This window comes from Ceratotherium simum, chromosome 33 (genome assembly GCF_057802395.1).
Source record: "Ceratotherium simum simum isolate JZ-2026a chromosome 33, ASM5780239v1, whole genome shotgun sequence".
In the NCBI taxonomy this organism is placed as follows: Eukaryota; Metazoa; Chordata; class Mammalia; order Perissodactyla; family Rhinocerotidae; genus Ceratotherium; species Ceratotherium simum.
The window spans coordinates 17,724,754-17,748,726 of NC_141932.1; the positions used below are offsets into that span (position 1 = coordinate 17,724,754).

General features: G+C 41.8%; 1 protein-coding gene across 7 annotated transcripts in view; it reads right to left on the bottom strand.

Annotated features, from left to right (window-relative positions):
* Positions 1-577: 577 nt before the first annotated feature.
* The window catches only part of ZNF45 (zinc finger protein 45), a 44,580-nt gene continuing 21,184 nt past the window's right edge, over positions 578-23,973 (bottom strand). The window contains exons 1-10 of one of the 7 annotated variants that reach the window (XM_087421621.1): positions 22,962-23,022; positions 22,173-22,411; positions 20,533-20,618; positions 18,096-18,161; positions 13,801-13,958; positions 13,642-13,714; positions 12,355-12,401; positions 9,739-9,865; positions 9,039-9,134; positions 578-5,764 (exon numbers count right to left, since the gene is read on the bottom strand). In XM_087421621.1, coding sequence (XP_087277747.1) covers positions 3,936-5,764; positions 9,039-9,134; positions 9,739-9,865; positions 12,355-12,369 — 2,067 coding nt within the window. In that variant the 5' untranslated portion in view covers positions 12,370-12,401; positions 13,642-13,714; positions 13,801-13,958; ... (2 more) ...; positions 22,173-22,411; positions 22,962-23,022 and the 3' untranslated portion in view covers positions 578-3,935. Of the gene's footprint in view, positions 5,765-9,038; positions 9,135-9,738; positions 9,866-12,354; positions 12,402-13,641; positions 13,715-13,800; positions 13,959-18,095; positions 18,162-20,532; positions 20,619-22,172; positions 22,690-22,961; positions 23,023-23,973 lie in introns of those variants that run through there. The other 6 variants (XM_087421624.1, XM_087421625.1, XM_087421622.1 and 3 more) reach the window with 6 other exon arrangements.

Genomic DNA, 23,973 nt, shown 5'->3' on the forward strand with positions numbered 1-23,973 from the left:
AGTCCTTGGAGGTCTTTGCTATCCATATTAACTGCTCACCATCCTCTTCAGTCACCCTCCAACTCCCTTACTTCCCCCAGCGCTCCCTCAACCTCACGAGGTTCTTCCTCATTAACTTTCCCTTCACAATTCCCATGCCCTTCCAGGCCTCTACAACAATTGATATAATTATATACAACTATTGAAACTATATGGCCCCCACATGTATGCACTGATGTATGCCCCTCCCATAAAAACGTACACACAGGCTTTTACTATGAATTGGGCCTTATCACAATCTTTGGTATAATAGGTATAATTCTAAGTCTTTTCAGTTCTATAGCACAGACTTAGCACTTAGAAGCCAGCCAAACAATGCCACAACTCCTGGCAGACCACATGTACCCAACAGCCCAAGATTTAGAAGCCCTTAATGAGAGAGAAAACTCTGTACCTGCTATGGTAGCTGATAACATATTGCATTAGACTACCTACTGGCACCTCAATGTGGATGCTTAAAGGTAACCTCTGGCTGCATGTAGGTCACTAATACAGGAAAGGTCTCCAGAACAATTCAACAGATAAAACAACAAACCCAAATAGTTGATGATTTTATTAAATTACTAAAATATTCCAAGAGATTTCTTGAACCCCTATTGATTTCTTCTTCAGATTAACATTATCTGGCCCTACATTATCTTTCAGGGAGCTAGCACAATAATTGCTGACCTAATTATTTTCGGTTAACTTTGCAAATGTGGTCTCTCTCAAATACAAGTTTATTTACAGGAAAACCTGGGAGGTTGCCATGCTAGCCCAAACGTCAGGGGTGAATTGTGAAGACCACAGGAAAGAAACTTGGACATGACTTAATGCCAGCAACCTACGAGCCTCATCTCCTGCCCATGTCTACCGTCTCCTTCACAATCCTGATGAGGTCCTCCCACCACCTCTTTTAAACTTTGTGCAGGCAAGACTTCCCCTCTACATGGAACATTATTCTTTCTCTCTGTTCTGGACCTTCTCCTAGACAGTCATCCCTTCCACCTTTGATCATACCAAAGGACTACTGTCATGAGTTTTGTCATCCAAACCTAATGTTGGGGGCAGCTTCCTTGTGTCACAGTGGAGTCACCGTAACATGCATATCAATTGGCAGGGAGAAATAAAACTTTTTCCAGATGACATGATTGTCTACACAGAAAATCCCAAGGAATCTACAGAACAGCAACTTTAACTAATACGCAAGTTTGGCAATATTGTAGGATACAAGGTCAACATAAAACAATATGTTGAATATACTAGCAATGAACAATTGGAAATTGAAATTTGAAAAATAGTACCATTTAATTTAGCACCAAAAAGCACAGACTACTTAGGTATAAGTCTAATAAAATATGTGCAAGATCTATATGCTGAAAACTACAAACTACTGATGAAAGAAAGAAAAGGAGTCCTAAATAAGCAGATATACTGTAGTCTATGGTTGAGAATAGTCAATATTGATGTCAATTTTCCCCCAAACTCGTCTATATATATAAATGCAATCCCAACAAAACTCCCAGCAAGAGTTTATTTTTAAAAATCACAAAGTTGACTTGAAAATTATGGAAAGGCAAAATACAATAGCCAAAATAATTTTGAAAACAAAGAATGGAGTTGGAAGACTCATACTATCTGATTTCAAGACCTGTTGTATAAAGCTACATATTGGCAAGATGACAAACACACAGATCAATGGAACCAAATAGAGGCCACAAAAAGACCCCTACAGGTACCGGCTAATGATTTTTCACAAAGGGGCAACAGCAATTCAATGCTGAAAAGATAGTTAATTGGATATTCATATGCAAAAAAAAATGGACCTTGACCTCACACTTTATAAAGATTAACTCAAATGGATCACAGACCTAAATATAAAATCTGAAACCATACAACTTTTAGATTAAAAAAGAGGAGAAAAATCTTTGTGACCTTGGTTTAGGCAGAGTTCTTCTATCTGAAACCAAAAGCACAATCCATGCAAGACAAAAATTGAACTTTATCAAAAGTCAAAAAAGCTCCATCTGTAAAAAATATTAATGGAATAAAAAACACAAACCACACACAGGGATAAAATATTTGCAAAACACATGACTGACAAAGGACATGTATCCAGAACATATAAAGAACACTAAAAAATCAAGAACAAGAAAATAGTTCACCCAAGAAAATAGGTATGTGATTAGCAAACATTCATAGGAAAGATGCTCAACATAGTCATTATGGAAATGTAAATTATAGCCAAAATGAGATATCACTATAAACCTATTGAAATACTAAAAACAAAACAAAACCCTGATATGCATTGATGGTGGGAAGGCAAAATGGTATATCCATCTTAGAAAAGTTTTCGTTTTTCATGAAGTTAAACACAGTCTTACCATACAACCCAGCCACCCCACTCCTAAATATTTACTAAGACAAAGAAAACTTATGTTGACACACAAACCTGTATGTGAATGTTCACAGCTTCTTTCTTCATAATCACTAAAAACTGGAAACCCAAATATCTTTCAAATCATAAATGGATAAAGTATGGTACCTCCATACAACAGAACACCACAAAGCAATAAAGGGAACGACTACCAATACATATATCAAGATGGATGTAATCTCAGGAGCATTAACTGAAAGACACCGGATTCCAAAGGTTACATACTATATGATTCCATTTATACGACATTCTGGAAAAGCTAAACTATACAGACAGAACACAGGTCAGTGGCGGCCAACACAGGGGGAGGAGGTGCCATGGGTTGACTACAAAAGGGTACAGGGGAATCTCAGGGCAAGGGTGCTGGAACTGCTAAATGTCTTGATTGTGGTAGTGGTAACACAACAGTAAGCACTTGCCAAAACACGAAATGATCCACCAAAGAGTAGATTTTACTGTATATAAATTATTCCTTAATAATAATAATTTAAAAAAGAAAGCCTAGCTTGTAGGATTTTCATAGATGCCTTTTATCTCATTGAGGAATTTGTATCATGAATGGATGTTGAATTTTGTTAAATGTTTTCTCTGAATCTATTGAGAGGATCATATATTTGATCAAAAGAATCCAGTCACAAAAGAGTATATACTGAACCCATATGAAGCTCAAGAGACCTAACTAATCTAGTATAGAAATCACAGTAATTGTTGCCACTAGAGGTGGAGTGACCAGAAACGGGCACAAGGCAACATTCTGGTTTAATAGAAATATCATATACATTAATCTCGGTGATGATTACATGTGTATGCATTGTCAAAATTCATGAAGCCATAACCTTGAGATTTATGCATATTACTGCATGCAAATTATACCTGAATTGTTAGCATAAAAAACTCCTGTTCACAACTTGCTGAATTATTTCTGGAATCACTAACGGGTTACAACTTTCAGTTTATAATCACTAGTTCACATGATCTGCATGGTTGGGAAAATGAGCCCAAGTGGTCTAATGTAAATGTCTTCCAAGGCTTGCTGAATTCCTCTTCTAAGTAGAATTTTCAGAAATGAACTGAAAAAAAATTTCAACTGTGACTGGTGGCCCTTTTACTCATTTAACGATCACTAAAGACCTACACTGTGTTAGGCACTGAAAAGGCAGAGTAGATTTGACAGTCAAGAAAGTCCCTATCCTCTTGGAGTGTATATGCTAGTGGAATCAATTTTGGCATTTCCATCTTAGTACTGTTGGTTAACTCCAAATCAGACTCATCCTTCCTAAGCCTCTCTTCTGTGTAATATCTGCTCAATGTCAAGGTTCTGAATCAGGTCCTTATGTCCCCATTCTCACGAGGCTTCTCTGCTGTGTGGTCACCCAGCCACTGTAACATGTCAAGCTCTGGCTGACTCTTATGAAATAAATGCTTTGTCTTCCATGATAGGACTATTTCAGCACCCATTGAGGTATGAAAACATATAATTTTATAGGGCTTCTTTCCTGTATGAATTCTCTGATGAGGGAAAGTCCTTATCACCCTCATCATCAACATGGACTCTCTGATGAATTATAAGACTCGAGCTCCAACTGAAGCCCTTCCCACACTCCTCACATTTGTATGGTTTTTCTCCAGTGTGGACTCTCTGATGGGCTTGAAGGTATGAGCTCCAACTGAAGACTTTACCACATTCTTCACATTTATATGGTTTCTCTCCAGTGTGGACCCTCTGGTGGGCTTGAAGGTATGATCTCTGTCTGAAGCGCTTACCACACACATCACATCGGTATGGTTTCTCTCCCGTGTGGACTCCACGATGAGCCAGAAAATTTGAGGCCCGACAGAAGCCCTTTCCACATTCCTCACATTGGTATGGCTTCTCTCCAGTATGGCACCTCTGATGGGCTTGAAGCTGTGAACCCACACTGAAGCCCTTCCCACACTCTGCACACTGATATGGTTTCTCTCCAGTATGGACCCTTTGATGCACTTGAAGACTTGAAAACTGACTGAAGGCCTTCCCACACTTCTCACATTTATAGGGTTTCTCTCCTGTGTGGATTCTACAATGAACGTTAAGATCTGAACTCCGACTGAAGCCCTTCCCACATGTACTGCATTTATATGGTTTCTCTCCAGTGTGGCCTCTTTGATGGGCCAGAAGATTTGACGCCTGACTGAAGCCCTTCCCACACTCCTCACATTTATAGGGTTTCTCTCCAGTATGGACTCTAAAATGAATGTTAAAATCTGAGCTACGACTGAAGCCCTTCCCACATGCATCACATTGATATGGTTTCTCACCAGTATGGCCTCTCTGATGGTCCAGAAGATTTGAGGCCCGACAGAAGCCCTTCCCACACTCCTCACATTTGTATGGTTTCTCTCCGGTGTGGCTTATCTGATGGGCTTGAAGGTGTGAACCCACGCTGAAGCCTTTCCCACACTCCTCACATTTATAAGGTTTCTCTCCCGTGTGGATTCTACAATGAATGTTAAGATGTGAGCTATAACTAAAGCCCTTGCCACATGCATCGCATTTGTATGGTTTCTCTCCAGTGTGGATTCGCTGATGAGCCTGAAGTCGTGAACGCCAACTGAAGCCCTTCCCACACTCTTCACATTGATAAGGTTTCTTTCTCATGTGGATTCTCTGATGGACTCGAAGATAAGAGCTCTGACTGAAGCCCAGCCCACACTCCTCACAATTATAGGGTTTCTCTAATGTTTGGACTATCAGAGAAGCTTGACAATGAGAGCTTTTCCTGACGCTCCTCCCACACTCCTCAAATTTGTGTGGATTCTCTCCAGTGGGACCTCTCTGATGATGACAAAGATACGACTTCTGACTGAAACCCTTACATGATGTATCATATTTGTCTGCTTTCTCTCTACTGTGGACTCTCTGATGGGCTTGAAGACTTGAAAACCGACGGAAGGTGTTTTCACATTTTTCACATTTATAGGGCTTCTCTCCTGCACGGGCCTTCTGGTTAATTTGAAGATGAGAGCCCCGAATGAAATCTTTCCCACACTCCTCTCGTTTGTAGGGTTTTTCTCCAGTTTGGGCTCTGTGGTGAACTTGAAGATGTGAACTCTGATTAAAGCCTTTACCAAATTCCTCACATTTACAGAGTGCATCACCTTGTTTTTCCACATGAGAGCCAGTTCCTTGAATATTTACCATGGAGTGTTGACATCTGGTTAACTCCTTTGTAACCTGTTGCCAGATTTGTGAGTGGAAAAGCTCTTCATGTGGCAGGTACCTTAATCCAACTTCATGAAGCATCTCCAGGTCATTTAGATTCTTGTGTCCTAAAAGGGTAAGAGAATTTGGAGATGTGGCATGTGAATGCTTTGTTTAGAAATGTCAATGTTACAAACTTAGGCCCACACCCTAAGGCTTTTTTTAACCAAGAGAAGGTTCCATTTTTCTTTATCATCATGTAGCATGTTCTCTGATTTACATGCCTCCAGAAACCAAGATGCAGACCACCAGGCTCTCATTTATTATGCATTAACAAATTCCACTTAGAATCATTCTAAGTTTCATAAGTGAGCTGCAACTTAGAAATCTGGTAGCTGCAGAGCAAGAAAAATACTTCCTAGGGAATCTTTACAAAGACAAAACTGCACCTTACTAAAAGCCTGTCTTATTTTGCTGCAGCAGGTGTCTAATAAATAGCTCCTACATAATTCTGCCTACTGCATGCACATCTGACCAAATGCTCAAAAGGTCTAGCAAAACTCTTACAGACAGATTATCAGAAGATGTCCCCGTGCAATGTTGAAAACCTTTGCTTTGAATTATTTCATTGGAAGTTTACTCCAATGTTAGGAGCCTTTGTGGCATTAGACTAGTTGGAAAGACACATGTTTGGGAGAAAATACCTTATCACCTAAATTCCTAAAGTTCAGAGTAGTGAGCAAAGAGTGGTCCTTCATGTCCTGCTGGAAAATATCCTTCAGGAGGACAACTTGGGGAAGAGGTTTACAGTAATAACATAAACTACTCTAAAGCATCAAAGCAATTAAAGTACCCATAACCTCCAGGGGGAAAAAAAGTAAAAAATTAGAAGCTAATCTTTTACAACAGAGCAAGAACTTGTGAGGAGGAAATAAATAGGGCATAGTATAGATTCTCCAAGTCGACACTGGACAGGAAGAGTTATGTTCTCCTTGGAACTCTGTTCCACCAATTAGCCATAGAGCTTGCTACTGACTTCTTTTCACATCTCTCTTCAAATAACACCTTATCAGTGAGGCCTTTTACTACCCAATCTCAAACAGTAAATGCTCCCTATCCACTCTACAGCCCTGGCAATCTCCATTCACCTTACCCTGCTTTGTTTTTTGTTGTTGTTTTTTGCCCTTTGTTTGTGAGGAAGATTAGCCCTGAGCTAACATCCATGCCCATCTTCATCTACTTTATACATGGGATGCCTGCCACAGCATGGCTTGATAAGCAGTGTGTAGGTCTTCACTCAGGATCTGAACTTGCGAACCCCGGGCCGCTGAAGTGGAGCGCATGAACTTAACCACTACACCACCAGGCCGCCCCCCTGCTTTGTTTTTACACGGCACATATTACCATCTGACATACTACATTTGTCCTTTATCTGTTTTGTGTCTTCTCTCACTTGAATGCAATACCCACAAGGATAAGCTTTTCACATTGCTCACTACTTTATCACCACCCCCAGAACTCTGCCTAACGCAGTCAGTGTTCAACAAATACACGCTGAATGGATACATGAATCCCAATTTGACTTCTTTGTGAGAGTTCGGGCTGTGTTACACAAGTAAAAGAGCTTTTTCAAGTAACTTACCCATAATAGGAAAAGGATTGGAAACAGCAATTGTTCTGGGAAGTTGAAAGGCATCACCAGATACAGGGCTAAACTAAGCAGGTGTTACTGATGAGAAAATCACGTTGATCACAAAATCATGGCTCAAATCACTTGGGAGGTTTAAAAAAAAAAAAGGAAAAGGCCTAAAAGTGGCCATAGGGCCTATGGATTGATTGCTTCTGTAATTTTTGTACTCCCTTTCTAAGTGTGTAAAATTTTTCCTTTTGCACGTAGGAGTCAATACCTAAAACCTCAGGAATAACATTGTCTGGGAAAGCAGACTCCAACTGATAGATGTTCCTATATGGACCACACCACTGTCTTTCAAGCTGAAGACTGGGATTGAGTGTGAAATAAATTTAGTAGCTTGTGACAAGCATTAACAGGAACAGAAAAATATTACAGGAGCTTTTAAGCAGTAAAGGTATATCTGTATAAAATGACTATTAGAATCTTCATTCTAAAAAGTAGTTCTTTACCAAGACACTATGATTTACTACTAAAGCCTGCAGGAAAGCCACGGGGGGGAAATGATAATCAATTTGGTTACAAGTGCAAAGCTAAGCTCTCATTAGATGGGGTTTAATGGACACATATCTACATATATCCACAAGCATCTAATAAATTAAAATTAGACACTCACTGGGGGGAAAACACTGTTCTAGACTGTGCCTCCATCACACATTTTTGATTACTACCCTTTAAGTATCTCCATGACTAATGGAAAAAAGTCCAAGTAACCATTATTAACTCATTCATTCATTCAACAAATGTTTATAGCATGCCTGCCCTCTGCCAAGTCTGTTCTATACACTGAGGATATAGCAATAAAGAGAATTTCTCCTCTCCTGAGATTATATTCCAACGGGAATACAGTGACAAAAACAAAAATATATGTTTATCTGGCAAGTGGTGATCAATGCTTAGACACCAAGTAAGACAGGGTAAAGGAAAGAGTGGAGGAAGAATACAGTATTATGAATAGAGTGGTCACGGGAGGCCTTTCTTACGATGTTACATCTGAGAAGAGACCTGCGTGAAGTGAGGGAGGGGCCAAGGGGATGACAGAGCGCAAGAGCACTCCTGAGAGAAAGAAGAACCAGGGGAGGGTGACCAGCAGAGCATGCTTGGCACAGCAAAGAGGCAAAATTGGGTGGAATAGACTGACATGGAGGAAAATGAAAGGTCATGTTTACAGAAGGATGGGGAAAGATGGAGCAGCAGCCAGTGGGATATTATGAGCCACCTGGAACTTACTCTGAATCAGATAAGAAGCGACTAAAGGTTTTAAGCAAAGGACTGACGAGATCTGACAAACATTCAAAAGAATCACTTCAAGAGCCAGCCCTGATGGCCTGGTGGTTAAAGTTTGGTGCACTCCACTTCGGCGACCCGGGTTCAGTTCCCAGGCGTGGAACCATACCACCCGTCTGTCAGTAGCCATGCTGTGGCAGCAGCTCACATAGAAGAACTAGAGGACCTACAACTAGAATATACAACTATGTACTGGGGCTTTGGGGAGAAAAAAAAAACTGGCAACAGATGTTAGCTCAGGGCAAATCTTTCCCAGCAAAAACAAAAGAATTACTTCGAGTAGAGAACTGATTGTAAAAGAGCAAAGCTGAAGAGGGGGAGTGAGACAAAGCCTGCAGCCTGTGCAGATTAGGCACTGACTCGGACCCGAGTCATCATTGTGGAGGTGACAGGAAGCAGGACAGACTGAGGCGCACGGCTCTCACCTGGGGAGCTCCAGCTCTGGCTTGCCGTCTTTATCATCCAAAGCTTTTCTTCTCTCTCTAACTGGGGTATTACATCTGGTGTGAAGGACTGATGCCCTGGGAAAAGCCAAGGACAAATATTTAAAATCAATACATTAGAGGCAAAATTACTAACAATTGTGGTTCTCTGCGTCATCTCAGGACATCAAAATGAGTGTTTTCCAAACTGTTAATTATGACCCATCAGAGGAAATACACTTTATGCAAAAATCCAGGATACATAGACATAAGTATAAATTACAGGAAAAAAATGTCTATTTTCATCACATCCTCTCCACCATTTCTCACGCTATTCTTGGCAATAAGCCATAGTTTTGCTGCAATGTGCATTTATTGGCAAGGGCCCTGGTATTTTCTACCCTATTTTATTTCATTAAAAAATGCTGGTACAATTCCCTAAATGTAGGTGCTGACTCACTAATTGGAGACAACAACTTGAGAAAGGCCAAAAATGTATAGCAGTCATGCTGTCAATTTACAGTTCATTTACAAAACACACAGTTTAGGTGGTGGTGGGGGAAAGACTAGAGAAATGCCACCTCTGTGTCTCCTGCTAATTAGAAAACTGGAAACCAGTTCAGGAGCTCCAAAGCCCCACATGTCCAAGGACACACACACACCGCAGGGGGCTGAAGTTCAGTCACAGAGCGCCTGTCCTCACCCACAGAGAGCAGGTTCCTGAAGTTCTCCAGCATCACGTCTCGGTACAGCTGCCTCTGGGCGGAGTCCAGCAGTCCCAGCTCCTCCTCCGTGAAGACCACAGCCACGTCCTTGAAGGTCACGGCCTCCTACAACACCAAACACACGTAACCTCAATCTTGCAACAAAGGTCCACTGGAAGGAGGGTAGCACTGAGAAAAGTGGAAAGGATGTGTACGAAGTGGCTTCAGATTCCAAGAGACTAGAGTCAATTTTACTATAATATAAACATTCCAAATAACGCATATTACATTTTAGATTTTTTCTTTTCATAATCAATGCTGAAAAGAACAACTTTTTACACAGATATTAGCTCCCCGTCTAATTATTTTCTTATAAGTTCCAAGATGTGAAAACTGCAATGTCAAAGAATACGCAACTTCAAAATTATTATGTACAATGGCAGATTTTCTCTTCAACTTTTTTGCTAGTTTATCCCTCCCCCAAGAGAATATCAGCATTCCTGATTCTCTGTACCATACACAACGCTGACTATAACCAAAGTTTTTAAATCTTAGGTAATCTGATCAGTAAAAAACAACTTATTTTGGTTATTTCTATTATTGATAATTAATAAGCTCATCATATTTTCATATATTTACTGGCCATCTTTAATTTTTCTTCAGTACCTTGTCTGTTAATGTTCTTTGCTCATACTCCAATTGGGGTTTTATGACTGTAAAAGTTTCTATAGAGATTTTAAGCTTTTGGTTTTTTAACATATATATTATAAATATTTCCATCCACATTTTGCTATTGTCCTTGTATAGCTTTGTGTACAGCATGGTTTCTCATCCTTGGCACTACTGATATTTTGGGCCAGATCATTATCTGTTGTGCACAGTAGGATGTTTAGCAGCAGCCCTAGCTTCTACACACTATCAGTAGCATCCCTCAAGTTGTGACAGCAAAAATGTTTCCAGACGTTGCCTGGGGGCAAAATTGCCCATGATTAAGAATCATTAATGCATAGTATTGTCTTAACTTCTCATTATGAAGACTGTGTTCATCACCAGAGCCCTGCACCTCCAGGTGCCCTAAATGAGCAACAGAGATCACAGAGAAGGGGCCACTGAAGACTCACCAGGTACAGGCAGTATTATCTGTGGTATCTTCTACCTTCCAGGACAATTAGGTACCACACACAAAGGACTAGGTCCCTGACCGGAGAATTCTGTTCCCTTGCCTCGCTCTCTTTATCTAAGTAAAAATCCTAGGAGTTTTTTGGATCAGTTGGATCTTTGGTTTCCCATGTGAACCTAATCAGCTTTCTGAAATTCTACAATCCTGCTTCTTTGTAATTAAAATGCAGATGAGACCAAGTATTGCCTCACAAGGTTGGTCTGAGACTAAATGCAGCAAGAAAAGAAAAGTATCTGGCAAATCCTCTTGTACTCCTGGACTTTTTAAATTAGTACATTATTACTTCAATAAAATAAATTAACACATGAATAACAAATATAAATCAGTAAATAAAACATGCACATGACATGACTCAGATATGGGTAAGAAACAATCTAGCTTTCATTTTTTTTTTTTTTTTTGTGAGGGAGATCAGCCCTGAGCTAACATCCGTGCTAATCCTCCTCTTTTTGCTTAGGAAGACCGGCTCCGAGCTAACATCTATTGCCAGTCCTCCTCCTTTTTTTCTTCCCCAAAGTCCCAGTAGATAGTTGTATGTCATAGTTGCACATCTTTCTAGTTGCTGTATGTGGGACGCGGCCTCAGCATGGCCGGACGAGTGGTGCGTCGGTGCGCGCCCGGGATCCAAACCCGGGCTGCCAGTAGTGGAACGCGCGCACTTAACCGCTAAGCCACCGGGCTGGCCCAATCTAGCTTTCTTATGTGAAAATATCTAATATTTTCTCTGTGTGAAGCATCAATTAGACCCTGGAGCACCACGCCATAGCTGAATGTTCTACATACAAAATACCCGAGGTACCGCATAGCAAATGTACTTTGTCAATTTTGAGTTCCTAAAACATTAAGAAGGATGGCAAACTCCTCCAAATTCCCTTTTGAGGAAAATAGTTACATTATGAAAACTGTTATTAGAATGTTCTTTAAAATACTAAAAATTCTGAACTACCTAAATATCCATGAATGGGGAAAAGTTATGAGACACACACAGACACAGACACACACACACTCACACAGTGTACATCAATTCAAGGGAATGTCATGTTGCCATTAAAAATGTAGGGTATATAATATTCATTAGAAAAGACACAATTTGAGAATTTTAACTATATAATGATTACAAATATACAGTTATGAATGCATGAGAGGACAAGAACATGGGAAAATGAAAACAGTTGTTTTGTAAGGAAAACAGTAGTAAAGTGGGAGATTTTTTTTCACTGCTATTGACTTTTCCTACCCTACTCTTATTTGTGAACTTATAAAAGGTGATAAAATAACAAAAAGTAAACTACACTAAAATAAAAAGTCGTGATCATAAGAAGTTCCCAAAGGCCTACTGTTCTCTTTAATCCTTCCCAAGAAAGAGAAACAGGAGGTGTGTAATCATTGAAAATAAGAGGACAATTGAAAACCCAGAAAGGCAAGCCCAACTCACCTTGAACTTGGTCATTCTGTCCTCCTCCTTCTGGGAAAGGGCTGAGTCTAGGGAAGGCACAACAGGGGAAGGAGAAAAAAGCCATCAGAGTCTGGCCTAGGATGTCGCTAACCCATATGGCTGCTGTACGTGAAATAGCAACGGTGCCCCTTCCTCGGGGTGGCCCGGTGAGCACGGCATGGGCTGGGTTCCAGATACCACTTCCCCCTCAGCAGAGGGCCCCTGCGCAGTGAAGGACCCACCCAAACACACACAGTGGCCCTAATACAAGTTCTTGTAGTGCTCGGTATGATTCTGATTCTAGGGAGGGTAGAAATTGAGAATAAAGGAGCCAGGTGGAGAGAGTAATCTCTGGGGCCAAATGCCTGGGTTCATGGCACTGCTACTTATTAGCTGTGAAATCTTGGACAAATTATTAGTATCTCCATGCCTCAATTCTTTCATCTGTAAAATGGAGGGATTAACAAGGCCCATGTCATAGGATTGTTGTAAGAATTAAATGAGTAGGCAGAATGCTCAAAGAACACTTACAAAGTACCTTACTTCTTGGTAGCAGCAGAAAAGCAGGTAATATTCAGTAATATAAAACCTGTCTTCATAAATGGTTTCTACCAATGGAGCCTTTAGAGATCGTTGCTCTGTCATATGAAAATCACCTTTAACTTCTGAAATATCTGTTGTTCTCTCTTGGTTTGTCATACTTAATTTGATGCCTTTGCAATAATATTTAAGATTATAAGGACGATTGGTTTTGTGTGTGTGTGTAAAACATATATAACATAAAATTTACCATTTTAACCATCTTTAGGTGTACAGTTCATTAAGTACCTTCATATTGTTGTGCAACCATCACCACTACCCCTCTCCAGAACTTTTTCACCATCCCAAACTGAAACTCTGTCCCCATTAAATACTAACTCTCCATTCCCCTTCCCCTCAGCCCTGGTAACCACTATTCTTTCTCTCTCTATGAATTTGACTACATGGACAACTGTTTTTTAAAAAGACATAGGATCTTGCCAAATTTACGATGCTAACAGTAGGGCTTTAAAAAGACTCTATCATGGAGATGAAGAAAAACCAATAAAAACCTGTGACTCTGCAAGATTTATTTAACCACAAGCTAGATAATCAATATGTCATTCAAATTAGCAAGCTACAGTAATCATATTAATGGTAAAGACAACAAAAACGGCAATGTTTAACATTAAATAAGAACACAGTACATCCTAGGGATCTTGCGAAGCACTCGGCACACATTGTTTCATGAAGGTACCTCCCACGTACCTGTGAAGACACTACTGTTGTACCAGTCGTATGACTCTGGTCTAATCTCCTATACCTCTGTGCCCATCCTCAGCTATAACAAAGAGAGAAAAACAGAATGTTAGAGGATTATTGTGGGGAATGAATGGGCTAATTTATGCAATGCCCTTGGCTTAGTACCTGGCATTTTAGGAAGTTCTCAATAAATGATGATGACGACGACCGCTGTTCCCATTTAACAGATGAGGAGGCTGAGGCTTGGTGAGGTCCAGAGGCAGGAACCTGAATGCAGCTCTCACATCACAGCCAGTATTCTAGATCTTGTCTCTCTGCTGCTTCTAAAGATAAAAATAAGCAGATGGGAATTTAAGGTCTTACGGAAAGAGAAATGAGAACTTGAGAGCTGGGATAAAAGACAGACATAGAACAGGGAAAGGACTCTGAAGCCAAAGGATGTGCTTGAGGGAGAAGAGAACAGAGTTGTTGGGGTGCAGGCTCTGGACTCAGACCACTGGTATTTAACCGCTGGCATCTCCAACTTGGTGGTACTTTGTGCCTCAATGTCCAATCCATAAATTGGGGATAATAATAACAACAACAACAATCATAATAACCTCATAAACCTCACTCGAAGGTTAGTCAGCCTAAGTGACTATACTTAAAACATTTGGAACAGTGTCTGGTAGCTTAAGCATTCAATACAAGTTACCCATATGCCTTCTTTACCTGAAAATAGTCAAGGAACCCCTTCCTCAGGGTGACATGGTGAGCAGAGAGTGGGCTGAATTCCAGATACCGCTCACCCCTTCAGCCGAGAGCCCCTGCGCAGTGAAGGACCCACCCATCCACACACAATGGCCCTAATATAAGTCCTCCTTATAGCTCTCAGGGTATGATTCTGATTCTGGGGAGGGTGAAACTGAGAGTGAAATACCAAGGTTAAGAGATTACAATTAGTCGGTTAATTACTATTTAATTAATAATTAATTATTATTAGTCATCTGACTTCACATAGAAGAACCCTGGTATGGAAAAGGGCACTGTAAAACTTCCTAATCTTAGAAGAAATACCCTTGGAATTTGTAATTCACTTTGTTCTGACTCTGTATTTCCCTGGCGACGCCTGCTCAGTAAGAGTGCTTTGCAGGGAGATCTTTCCATCACCTCTGGGGAACGGGATAATTAGTAAATTAGTCTAATTAGTCTACAATTAGTCGGTCTTGTGATTAATACTTACTCAGCTTTATATCTCAAACGCCTAAAACAGTGCCTGTAACACAGTAACTGCTCAGCAGACTCCCAGCGGTGTCAGTGTCCTGATGAACGAGCCACCATCAGGCAGAGGCACATAGAGAAACAAGCCTCTTTGGTCTAAGGTCTCTAAGTGGTAAAATTCTGAGGCTGACCCCATTTGGGAGGAGAGCAAGGGTTTTATTTCCAAGTTTTTCCTCTAGGTCTTTCACAATATTTCCTGTCCTTAGGCAAAATGAAGGTCATCTTTGGAAGGAAAAGAGCCTCTGGATTTTTAAAAATACCATCTTAGGAAGGTGCTTTCTGCTATTCAAAGTCTGTGCCTACATGGACTCCTGTTGCAAAATCCACAGAATGTGTCCATCAAAATATTGAGAATGACAACTATTTCATTGCCTGCATAATTAGCACTACACAAGCTAATTTATTAATTCTTCATTAAATATATGAGTTTATTAACTCAATGAACACTTATGGAAATCTTACTAAAAGAGATACAATTACCTAACCTAGTGAGTAGGAAACCAGTAATTATGCTACACATTGCTAAGCAGCAGAGTAGCGAAAGGGGTCCTCTGGAAGCACAAAGTACGGGCCCTGAGGCCCACACTCAGTTGAAGCAGGTTCTGCATAAGCATGGCTTGATCTGAGCCCTGGAGGGTGACTGAGCTCTATCAGCCAAAGAGAAGCAGTATCACTGAAAACCTGCAGGAGAGCGCAAGTGCTGACCTAAGTGAAGGCCAACGAGAGGCAGAAAAAGATGGGCAGGACGGCAGGATTCAACCACGATGATGTGGAAAGTTCCAGTTTTAGCTGCAAGTCAGCAGGAGAGCAGCGAAGGACTGGAGGAAGGGAGAGTAAGATTCCTTTTGTGTTGGAAACAGATTACTCTCCCAGCAGACAGGAGGAGATTACAGGGGGAAGAGACGGGGGCCAGAGAGACTGTTAGGAGGGCCACAGCAAGCATCATTCCCTTCTTTCTTCAAATCTCCCCTCCTCAGACGGTTCCTCCCTGGCCACCCTATAGAGAACTCTGATCTCCTAATCACATCCTAACACTTCCTACCCCCCATCCCTGCTTAATTCTTTCCTCTTTAGCACACATCCCTCTCTAACATCCTACTAGGTACTTTATTTATACTCATCACATCTGTCCCACATGTGTTTCCTGCTGTATCCCCAATACCTAGTATGCTGCTGCAAGCTCTTGGTAGGGACTCAACAAAGATCTGCAGATGACCACTGTAATGAAGACCTGACAAATACATCATGTGGATCAGGGCCTCGTTATTCACTACCTGAGTCATTCATTCAACATAGAATTAAGGAAAGCCTACTCTGCGCCAGCCAAGGATCCCAAATGTGAAAGAGACAGCAGTGCGCAAAGCTGGCAAAGACCTGGATCTCATGGAGCTGATGTTACGACAGATACAAGGAAAATAATAAGCCAATAATGTAGTGAGAGATGCTTTCAAGAACAAGGCAGGGTAAAGGGATAAGAAGAGATGGGAGGAAGGGCTGTTACAGAGTTAAGTTGTTGTCAAGGAAGGCTTCTCTTACATTTGAGCAAGACCTGAACCAAGGGAGAGAGCCTCACAGATCTCTGATATCTGAAGGATGTGTAATTTAGCCAGAGGGAAACAAAATATTTTTTGTTAAAATGCCACAACTCTGCTCTCTCTACTAGTGCTTCTCAGATTTTAACATTCCATGAACTGACTGGGGACTCTGTAAAGATACAGGTGCCTATGTTTCACCTCCAGAAATTCTAAATCAGAAGACCAAGGATGGGAACTAAGAATCCACATTTCTAACAATACCCAGGGGATGTTGATGCTGTTGGCCCCTGGATCACAATTTGAGTAGCATCCGTCAAAAACAGCCCTCTAGATATTTTCAGACAGACTAAGGACTTGAGGTTTTCACCTCTAACTTTTCTACTTACCCCAACAGATTGCCCTTTGCCCAAGGGCAAATAAATTAAAGAAAGTAAACACAAATTGCAAGCTTCTCTCTCTCTCTCTCTGAACCTAACAAACGGGATTAAAATCAAGGTTTGTTAGGATCAGAAGGAGCACCAAGATCAACTCTCAGCACCTAATTTTACTCACAAGGAAACTCAACCCATCAAACACTCCCAATAATTACAGCAGCTGATACTGATGGCAGCCGACTTACTAGCTACCAAGAAATGAAAGCTTCACATGTACTACCTCACGTGATCTTCTTAACAACTCTAGAGATGGAGACGATGATTATCTCCATTTTACAGATAAGGAAATTGAGGCACAGAGAAGTAACTTGGCTCATGATTAACCAGTGGCCAACAGAAGAGTCAAGATTTTCACCCAGAGCCTTCCCTACTAGGACAGTGGTTCTCAACTCTGGCAGCACATTAGACTCACAGGGAAACTTAAAAAAAAAAATGCTCAAGCCTTATCCACAACTAATTAAATCAGCATCTGTGGACGTGGGTTGCTGACATCTGCATTTTCACATCCTTCCCACTGCCATGATTTCAGGCCAGGATCTCACTGTCCAGTCAGGACATCGCCCTACGCAACAAACCCAGGCAATCTGACACCTGGGCCCACACCCTCGACCAACACGTGGTGGTTCTCAGACTCTGGTGTGCATCTGTACTGTAAGGCCTGAAACTCCACGTGCTGCCCTGACATCTTTGAGCCTCACTGGGCCTCAAAGGCCTAGCCATGAGTTCATGAGTTCCTCCGCTCTCTCCACATACAGTCTCAAGCCTGAGGGAAGGGCTCCCCACTGAGCTAGTTCCCTATGTATTAACCATGTTTTCAGATTCTGTATCGGCTATTTGACACGCTATTCCTAACCTCTCCATACGTCTGCTGAAACACGGGGCTAAACTATCGACCACAGTTATTTATAACGTCCCTGCAAGCTAGCTTTCCAGGGCACGTGAGAGTCATAATATAATTCCTCCAACCACTGACTCCGACCTGCGTGTTCTCAGTATTCAATACAAGACATCTCCACTAGTTACTTCCTGCCACTATAGTCATAAAGGCACAGTCCCAGTTCCTCTCTCTCTGCTTCCAGACCCATGTGTGTGACAGGCTTCGTGTGACCATGTGTGGCATGCTGTGCCTCTCATTTCTGGGGGAACTGTATTAAAAATGTTGCTCAATGGCATTAGCCTCTCCATGTTGTCACTCAGTCACCTTTATAAATTAAGACCAAACACAACTCACCCCATCAGCTGGTCCAGCTGCATCCCACTCGGTCCTTAACTCAACAGGATCCACCTCCCCACCAGTCTGCAAAATTATCCACACAAACCAGTCACATCCTCATGCGGGAACCAAGGGTCACTCTACCCTCTCGTCACCACAAAGCCCACCTGCCATAACCCCTGCTGGTTCATTCTATTCCCGAGCGCAACCCCTGGATGGCCCAACATGGCCTGCAGTGTCCTCTTCCCACAGGCGGTGAGTATGTGACTAAGAAACTGCTGTCAATGTCATCTGTCCGGTGTTGGGTGTCACGTGTCCCACCATCTCATACTGTTTAGGACAGGGATTCCTCCTTCCCAAACAGGGTGAACAGGAGGTGATCAGAACAGTATCAGAATCACCCAGAGAATTCGGCACATGTGTGTGGTGATGGGTTGTAATTAGTATTTGGGTGATGAACATGATGTAATCTATGCAGAAATAGAAGTATAATGATGTACACCTGAAATTTATACAATGTTATAAACCAATGTTACTGCAATAAACAAAAAATTAAAAAAAAAAAAAGAATCACCCAGAGAGCTGATAAAGAACACAGAAGCCCAGACTCACTGATATAGTAAAAGGCCTGGGTCTTTATATTTTTACCAAGTTCCCTGGGTGATTCTGATGTGACCAAAGTTAGAGAACCACTGCATTATTCCATCCTGCCTCACAAGGAGTTAACTGAACTGCCCAAGGACAGCTGCGAAGGCAGGGGCAGGGCTAGTCAGGCCTTCTGATCACCAATTCCCTGCTTCTCTCCACTCTAAGAGGCTGTTGGAGGTCTAAGAGGCCAAGAATGACTTGTAAATGCCCCTGGAGGCAAATTCTCAGAGTGAAAAGAGAGGCTACCATTTAGAGCAGCGCTGTCCAACAGAAGTATATATGTGTAATTTATATGTTTCTAGTAGCCACATTAAAGAATGTAAAAAGAAGCAAGTGAGCTTAATTTTAACAATATATTTTATTTAACCTACTATATCCAAAATATTATCACTTCCACTTGCAATCTATATAAAAATTATTGTGATATTTTACATTCTTTTTCTCATCCTAAGTCCTTGAAATCCATTGTGTGTCTCACACTTACAGCACATCTCAATTAGCACTAGCCCCATTTCAAGTGCTCAATAGTCACAAGTAGCTAACGGCTACCATATTGGATAGTGCAGACTTAGACCTTTTTAAAGCAATAGAGACCATATAATTATTCCCCAGGGACTCTCAAGGTTCAAAAGACAGCTAATTAGTGTTAGCTATAAGTTTAAACAATAGTTATTATAGAAACTATTCAGGGCCGGCCCCGTGGCTTAGCGGTTAAGTGCGCGCGCTCCGCTACTGGCGGCCGGGGGTTCGGATCCCGGGTGCGCACTGACGCACCGCTTCTCCGGCCATGCTGAGGCCGCATCCCACATACAGCAACTAGAAGGATGTGCAACTATGACACACAACTATCTACTGGGGCTTTGGGGGGAAAAAAAAAGGAGGAGGATTGGCAATAGATGTTAGCTCAGAGCTGGTCTTCCTCAGCAAAAGGAGGAGGATTAGCATAGATGTTAGCTCAGGGCTGATCTTCCTCACAAAAAAAAAAAAAAAGAAACTATTCATTTTTGTTCAACTGTACAATAGAATTGAAGTATTAAAAGCAAAAGATGGGGGGGAAATACCTTAAAATATCCTTTTGCCCTTTCAATAACTTGCTGCATTGTCAATGTTGCATACTCACCAGTAACAGACAAAGGACAACTCTAGTCTGTAATACACAGAGGATTGACTATGTGCCAGGCACTGTTTCAAGCACTCTACATGTGTCTTTTAATCTTCACAAAAACTTTAGAAGGCAGGTGCTGATATTATTATCCCTACTTGATATGTAAGAAAACTGAGGCACAGAGAAGTTAAGTAACTTGCCCAAGGTTATCCAGTTAGAGTGCTAGAGCTACATCTCAAACGCAGCTGCTGAGGTTTGATCCTGGCTCTGCCCCTTGCTGACTGTGCCACCACGTCATTTATTCAATTGTTTGTGCCTGTTTCTTCATTTTTAAAATGAGAATAATAGCATTGTTATGAAAAACACACGAGTTAGTACATGTAAAGCACTGGAAATTCTTCAAGTCTTAAGAGGTGCCCAATAAATATTAGCTATTCTCACATCCCCATTATGATCTCCACGCACGAAACAAAAAATTGAACACTAACATCAAATTGTTTCTAAGGAAATTTGTTGTAGATCATGACAATATTAGGCATAATGATCCATCAACTTCTGAATACTCTGAAAAAGTTGGTGGATTCTACAGCCCACCAAAAGTGAGATAAAAGACAAGGAATATGGAAACGGACTGTCTTTCTATTTTGTTCTCTAATCCCAGGCTGTCGCACCCTTTTGGACAGCTACATGAATCACACTTACTCACTGAATAACTTCTCTCTGCCAACCTCATGCCAGGCACTCTGAGAAGAATATGACAAGGTCCATGAAACAGAGGTCCCTGCAGCCTAACAGGAGAGAGATAAGAAACCAAGAGTTATATGCCAGTGGCAAGTATGACTCCAAAGGAGCAAAGAAAATTCATCCTCCTCCTTCCCTAACTGCAACTCTTTCTAACTTTCTCATGTAAGTTACATTCTCCCAGTGGCCAAGAGTGAAAACTTTCGAGTTGCTGTTAATATCTCTGTTATGCGCTGAATTGTGACCTCCCTCAAAACTCATATGTTGAAGTCCTAACCCTCAATAGCTCAGAATGTGATTGTATCTGGAGACGGGGCATTTAAAGAGGTGATTAAGTTAAAATGAGGCTGTTAGGGTGGACCCTAAACCAATGTGACTGGTGTCCTGGTAAGTGGAAATTGGGACAGAGAGAGGGACATGCACACACACAAAGGAAAGACCACATGACAGCACAGTCAGGAAGCCATCGGTAAGCCAAAGGGAGAGGCCTCAGAAGAAACCAAACCTGCCGACACCTTGATCTTGGACTTCTAGCTCCAGAACTGTGAGAAAATAAATTTCTGTTGTTTAAGTCACCCAGTTTGTGGTATTTTGTTATGACAGCCCTAGTGAACTAATACAATCTCCCCTCCCCTGTACTTCATATATAAACAATTTATGATAACTGAATTTTAAGTCCTACTGAGTCAACATCAGAGCTTGCTTTAAAGTAGTTAGGGGGAAAAATGTGTGTGGGGGAGAGAAAAAAGCAACAAGATGAGCAAAGATTGAAGCAGGGTGATTGTTACATAGGAGTTCATTATCCTATACTTTGGGTGTGTTTGAAAATTTCCACAGTAAACAGTCAGGGGGTAACTATGAATAGTGTGATAACAATTTCATAAAACATAGATAAAAAAAATTTAACAACTGCTAAATAGAAATGCATTAAAATGTTAATAATTGTCTATATCCTAGTATTATGGGTAATTCTTAATGTTTTTCTTTTATATATTTATACATTTTCTGAATTCTCTACAATGAGTGTGCATTTCTTCTATAATCAGACTATGAACTATAGGTATTGTTTGAAATAAACTTAAAAAAAAATGCTTTAAAATTTTAAACAGAAGTCCAAGCTCACTAACACTGCTTTCAAAATCCTCTACGACAAAATTCCAGCCTACCTCCATAACTTGATCCCAAATGACTCCTCTGCAGCCAGTGTCCTACGGCTGAATATTTATATAACTGTTTTTTCTATTTTGTTTCCTAATTCCAATTTGAGGATTTTAAACTGTGAGACCAAAGATCTAAGGAACACAAGCCCGAGACTCAAATCCCACTGCTCTTACTAGCAGGGTGGGCCAGGCTAAGTCATTACGCTCTCTGTTTCCAAGTTTTCGTCTGTAAAAATAGAGTCAATAACAGTATTCACTTCACGGGGCCTTGTGAAGGTTAATGTGTTCATTTGTACAAAGCCCTTAAAATGATACTTAGCACTCAATGTTTAACCATTATGACTATTACTCATGCCTTGTGGAGGTTCTACATATTTTCCCACTTATTTAACAACAACGGAACACCTTTGTAGCAGAAACATTTGCTAATGACTAAAATACCTTCTATCCCTCTGAACAGAAAAGGAAGATGAATGCGAAGTCCTGCCGCGGTGGGGCTCTGCTGCCAGGAGCCCCGGGCTCACTCCCTCCTTTCTGCAGCCCTCTTTCAGAAGTCAGGGCAGGAGAAGGAAAAGAAGCTGAGAGAGACCACAATCTTGTCTGTGGGCCTGGAAAAACCACAAAGGATGCACTCTTTCTTTAAAAACAGCTCAGAAGTAGTCCAGGCACAGCCTCCTTTCCTGCAGGCATCAGAAAGAAGAGCCAGTGGCACTTCGAGGAGCTTCCAGAGAAGGAATACTTTTCTAATTATTATAATAGTATTAATATTAACAGCTAACACCTTTGCCACACGCCTGAACTGTCCTAAACATTTCACTTGTAGTATACCATTAATTGCCAAACAAATGTTTAAGATAGGTACTCGTAATATCCCCTTTTACAGAAAAGGAAACTGAGGCACAGAAGCATTAAGTTCTCACCTAATGCTATAGCGCTAGGAAGTGACAGAGCGCGTGGAAGGTGTGGGGGGGAGGCGGGTTGGGCAGCGGAGAACCCGGGAGACCCTCCACCCCTGCCCGATCCCGGTCCGCCTCCAACCCGGGGAACCGCGAACCCCCCCAAACGCTGAGGCTCCGGCGAGGGGAAGGCAAGCGGCTGCCCCCGCCCCTCGACCCCGCCCTCTGCCGCTGGCCGCGGCTTTTCTTCCCCGTGACCGAGCGCCGGCCCGGCTGGTGCCACGACCAGTGCAGAGAAGTTACAAGAAGCCGCGGGGTCCCAGGGCTCACTCACCTCCCGGGGAGAAACGCAGGCCTCGATCTCAACCTCCTGCAGCGGAAGTGCCTCCGACTTCGCGGAGCCCCGGGACTACATCTCCCAGCATCCCCGAGAGGGACGGGCGCCGCTGCCCCGCCCCCTAGAGCGGAAGTGCCTGCCCCACACCGACGGCCTCAATCGAATTTCCCAGAGTCCACCAGGGGAGGAGGTTTGCCTTCTCGCCCTCCGGTAGCCGAGCTTCCAAACACGCAGAACCGTGGGTTATACTCTCCTGTTTCTCTGGCGGAGCAACTAACGCATTCGCGCTTTCCCGGAGTGGAAGTGCCCCAATCACAGGAAGCATCTGGATTACGCATTCCAGAATCCTCTGTAGGGATGAGCCTCCCGCCAGCCTGCAATTTTCCTTTTGAATTAGCAGGCGGAGTGTAAATAAACCATCGGGTGCTTGTAGAACTCGGCTTGCGTTTTCTTTTTCTCATTGTTCCCGTTTACACGTGACAAAAGTTGGAAATAGGGAAAATAATTGTAAAGGAGTGGTATGTGTGAGCTAAAAATAGAGATCATAAAAGAGACGGGCTGCACCAAGCAAGCCTTCTTTATTACATGGGCCTGGATTCACCTGGGACCAAGAACCCACGAAAAGCAGATGAAACCATGGAGCTGGACAAGAAACAAAAGCAGCAAATTCTGCGCTTTTCCTTCACCATAGTTTCTTGCACTGACAAGGAATTGGAGAAAATAGTATAGTGTGGAATAGGGTCCACCCTGTATAGTATCTTGAAAAATTTTCTTCTTTGAGTTCAAATTAAGGAATCACATCACTTACTTATTGCTCTTATCAGAAATCCGTGATGGTGTCTTAAAATTTGGCAAAGCAGTTGGAACTAAAAAGTCCTTGATTATTTACTAAGGAGAAGAAGGGCAGTGAAGTGAGGGCTCAAGTCATGAAGGTAACGAAAAATACGAAAGCTGTGCTATCCACTTTTATCCTAGGCAGAAACTAAATATTTTTCTAATTTTATTATGA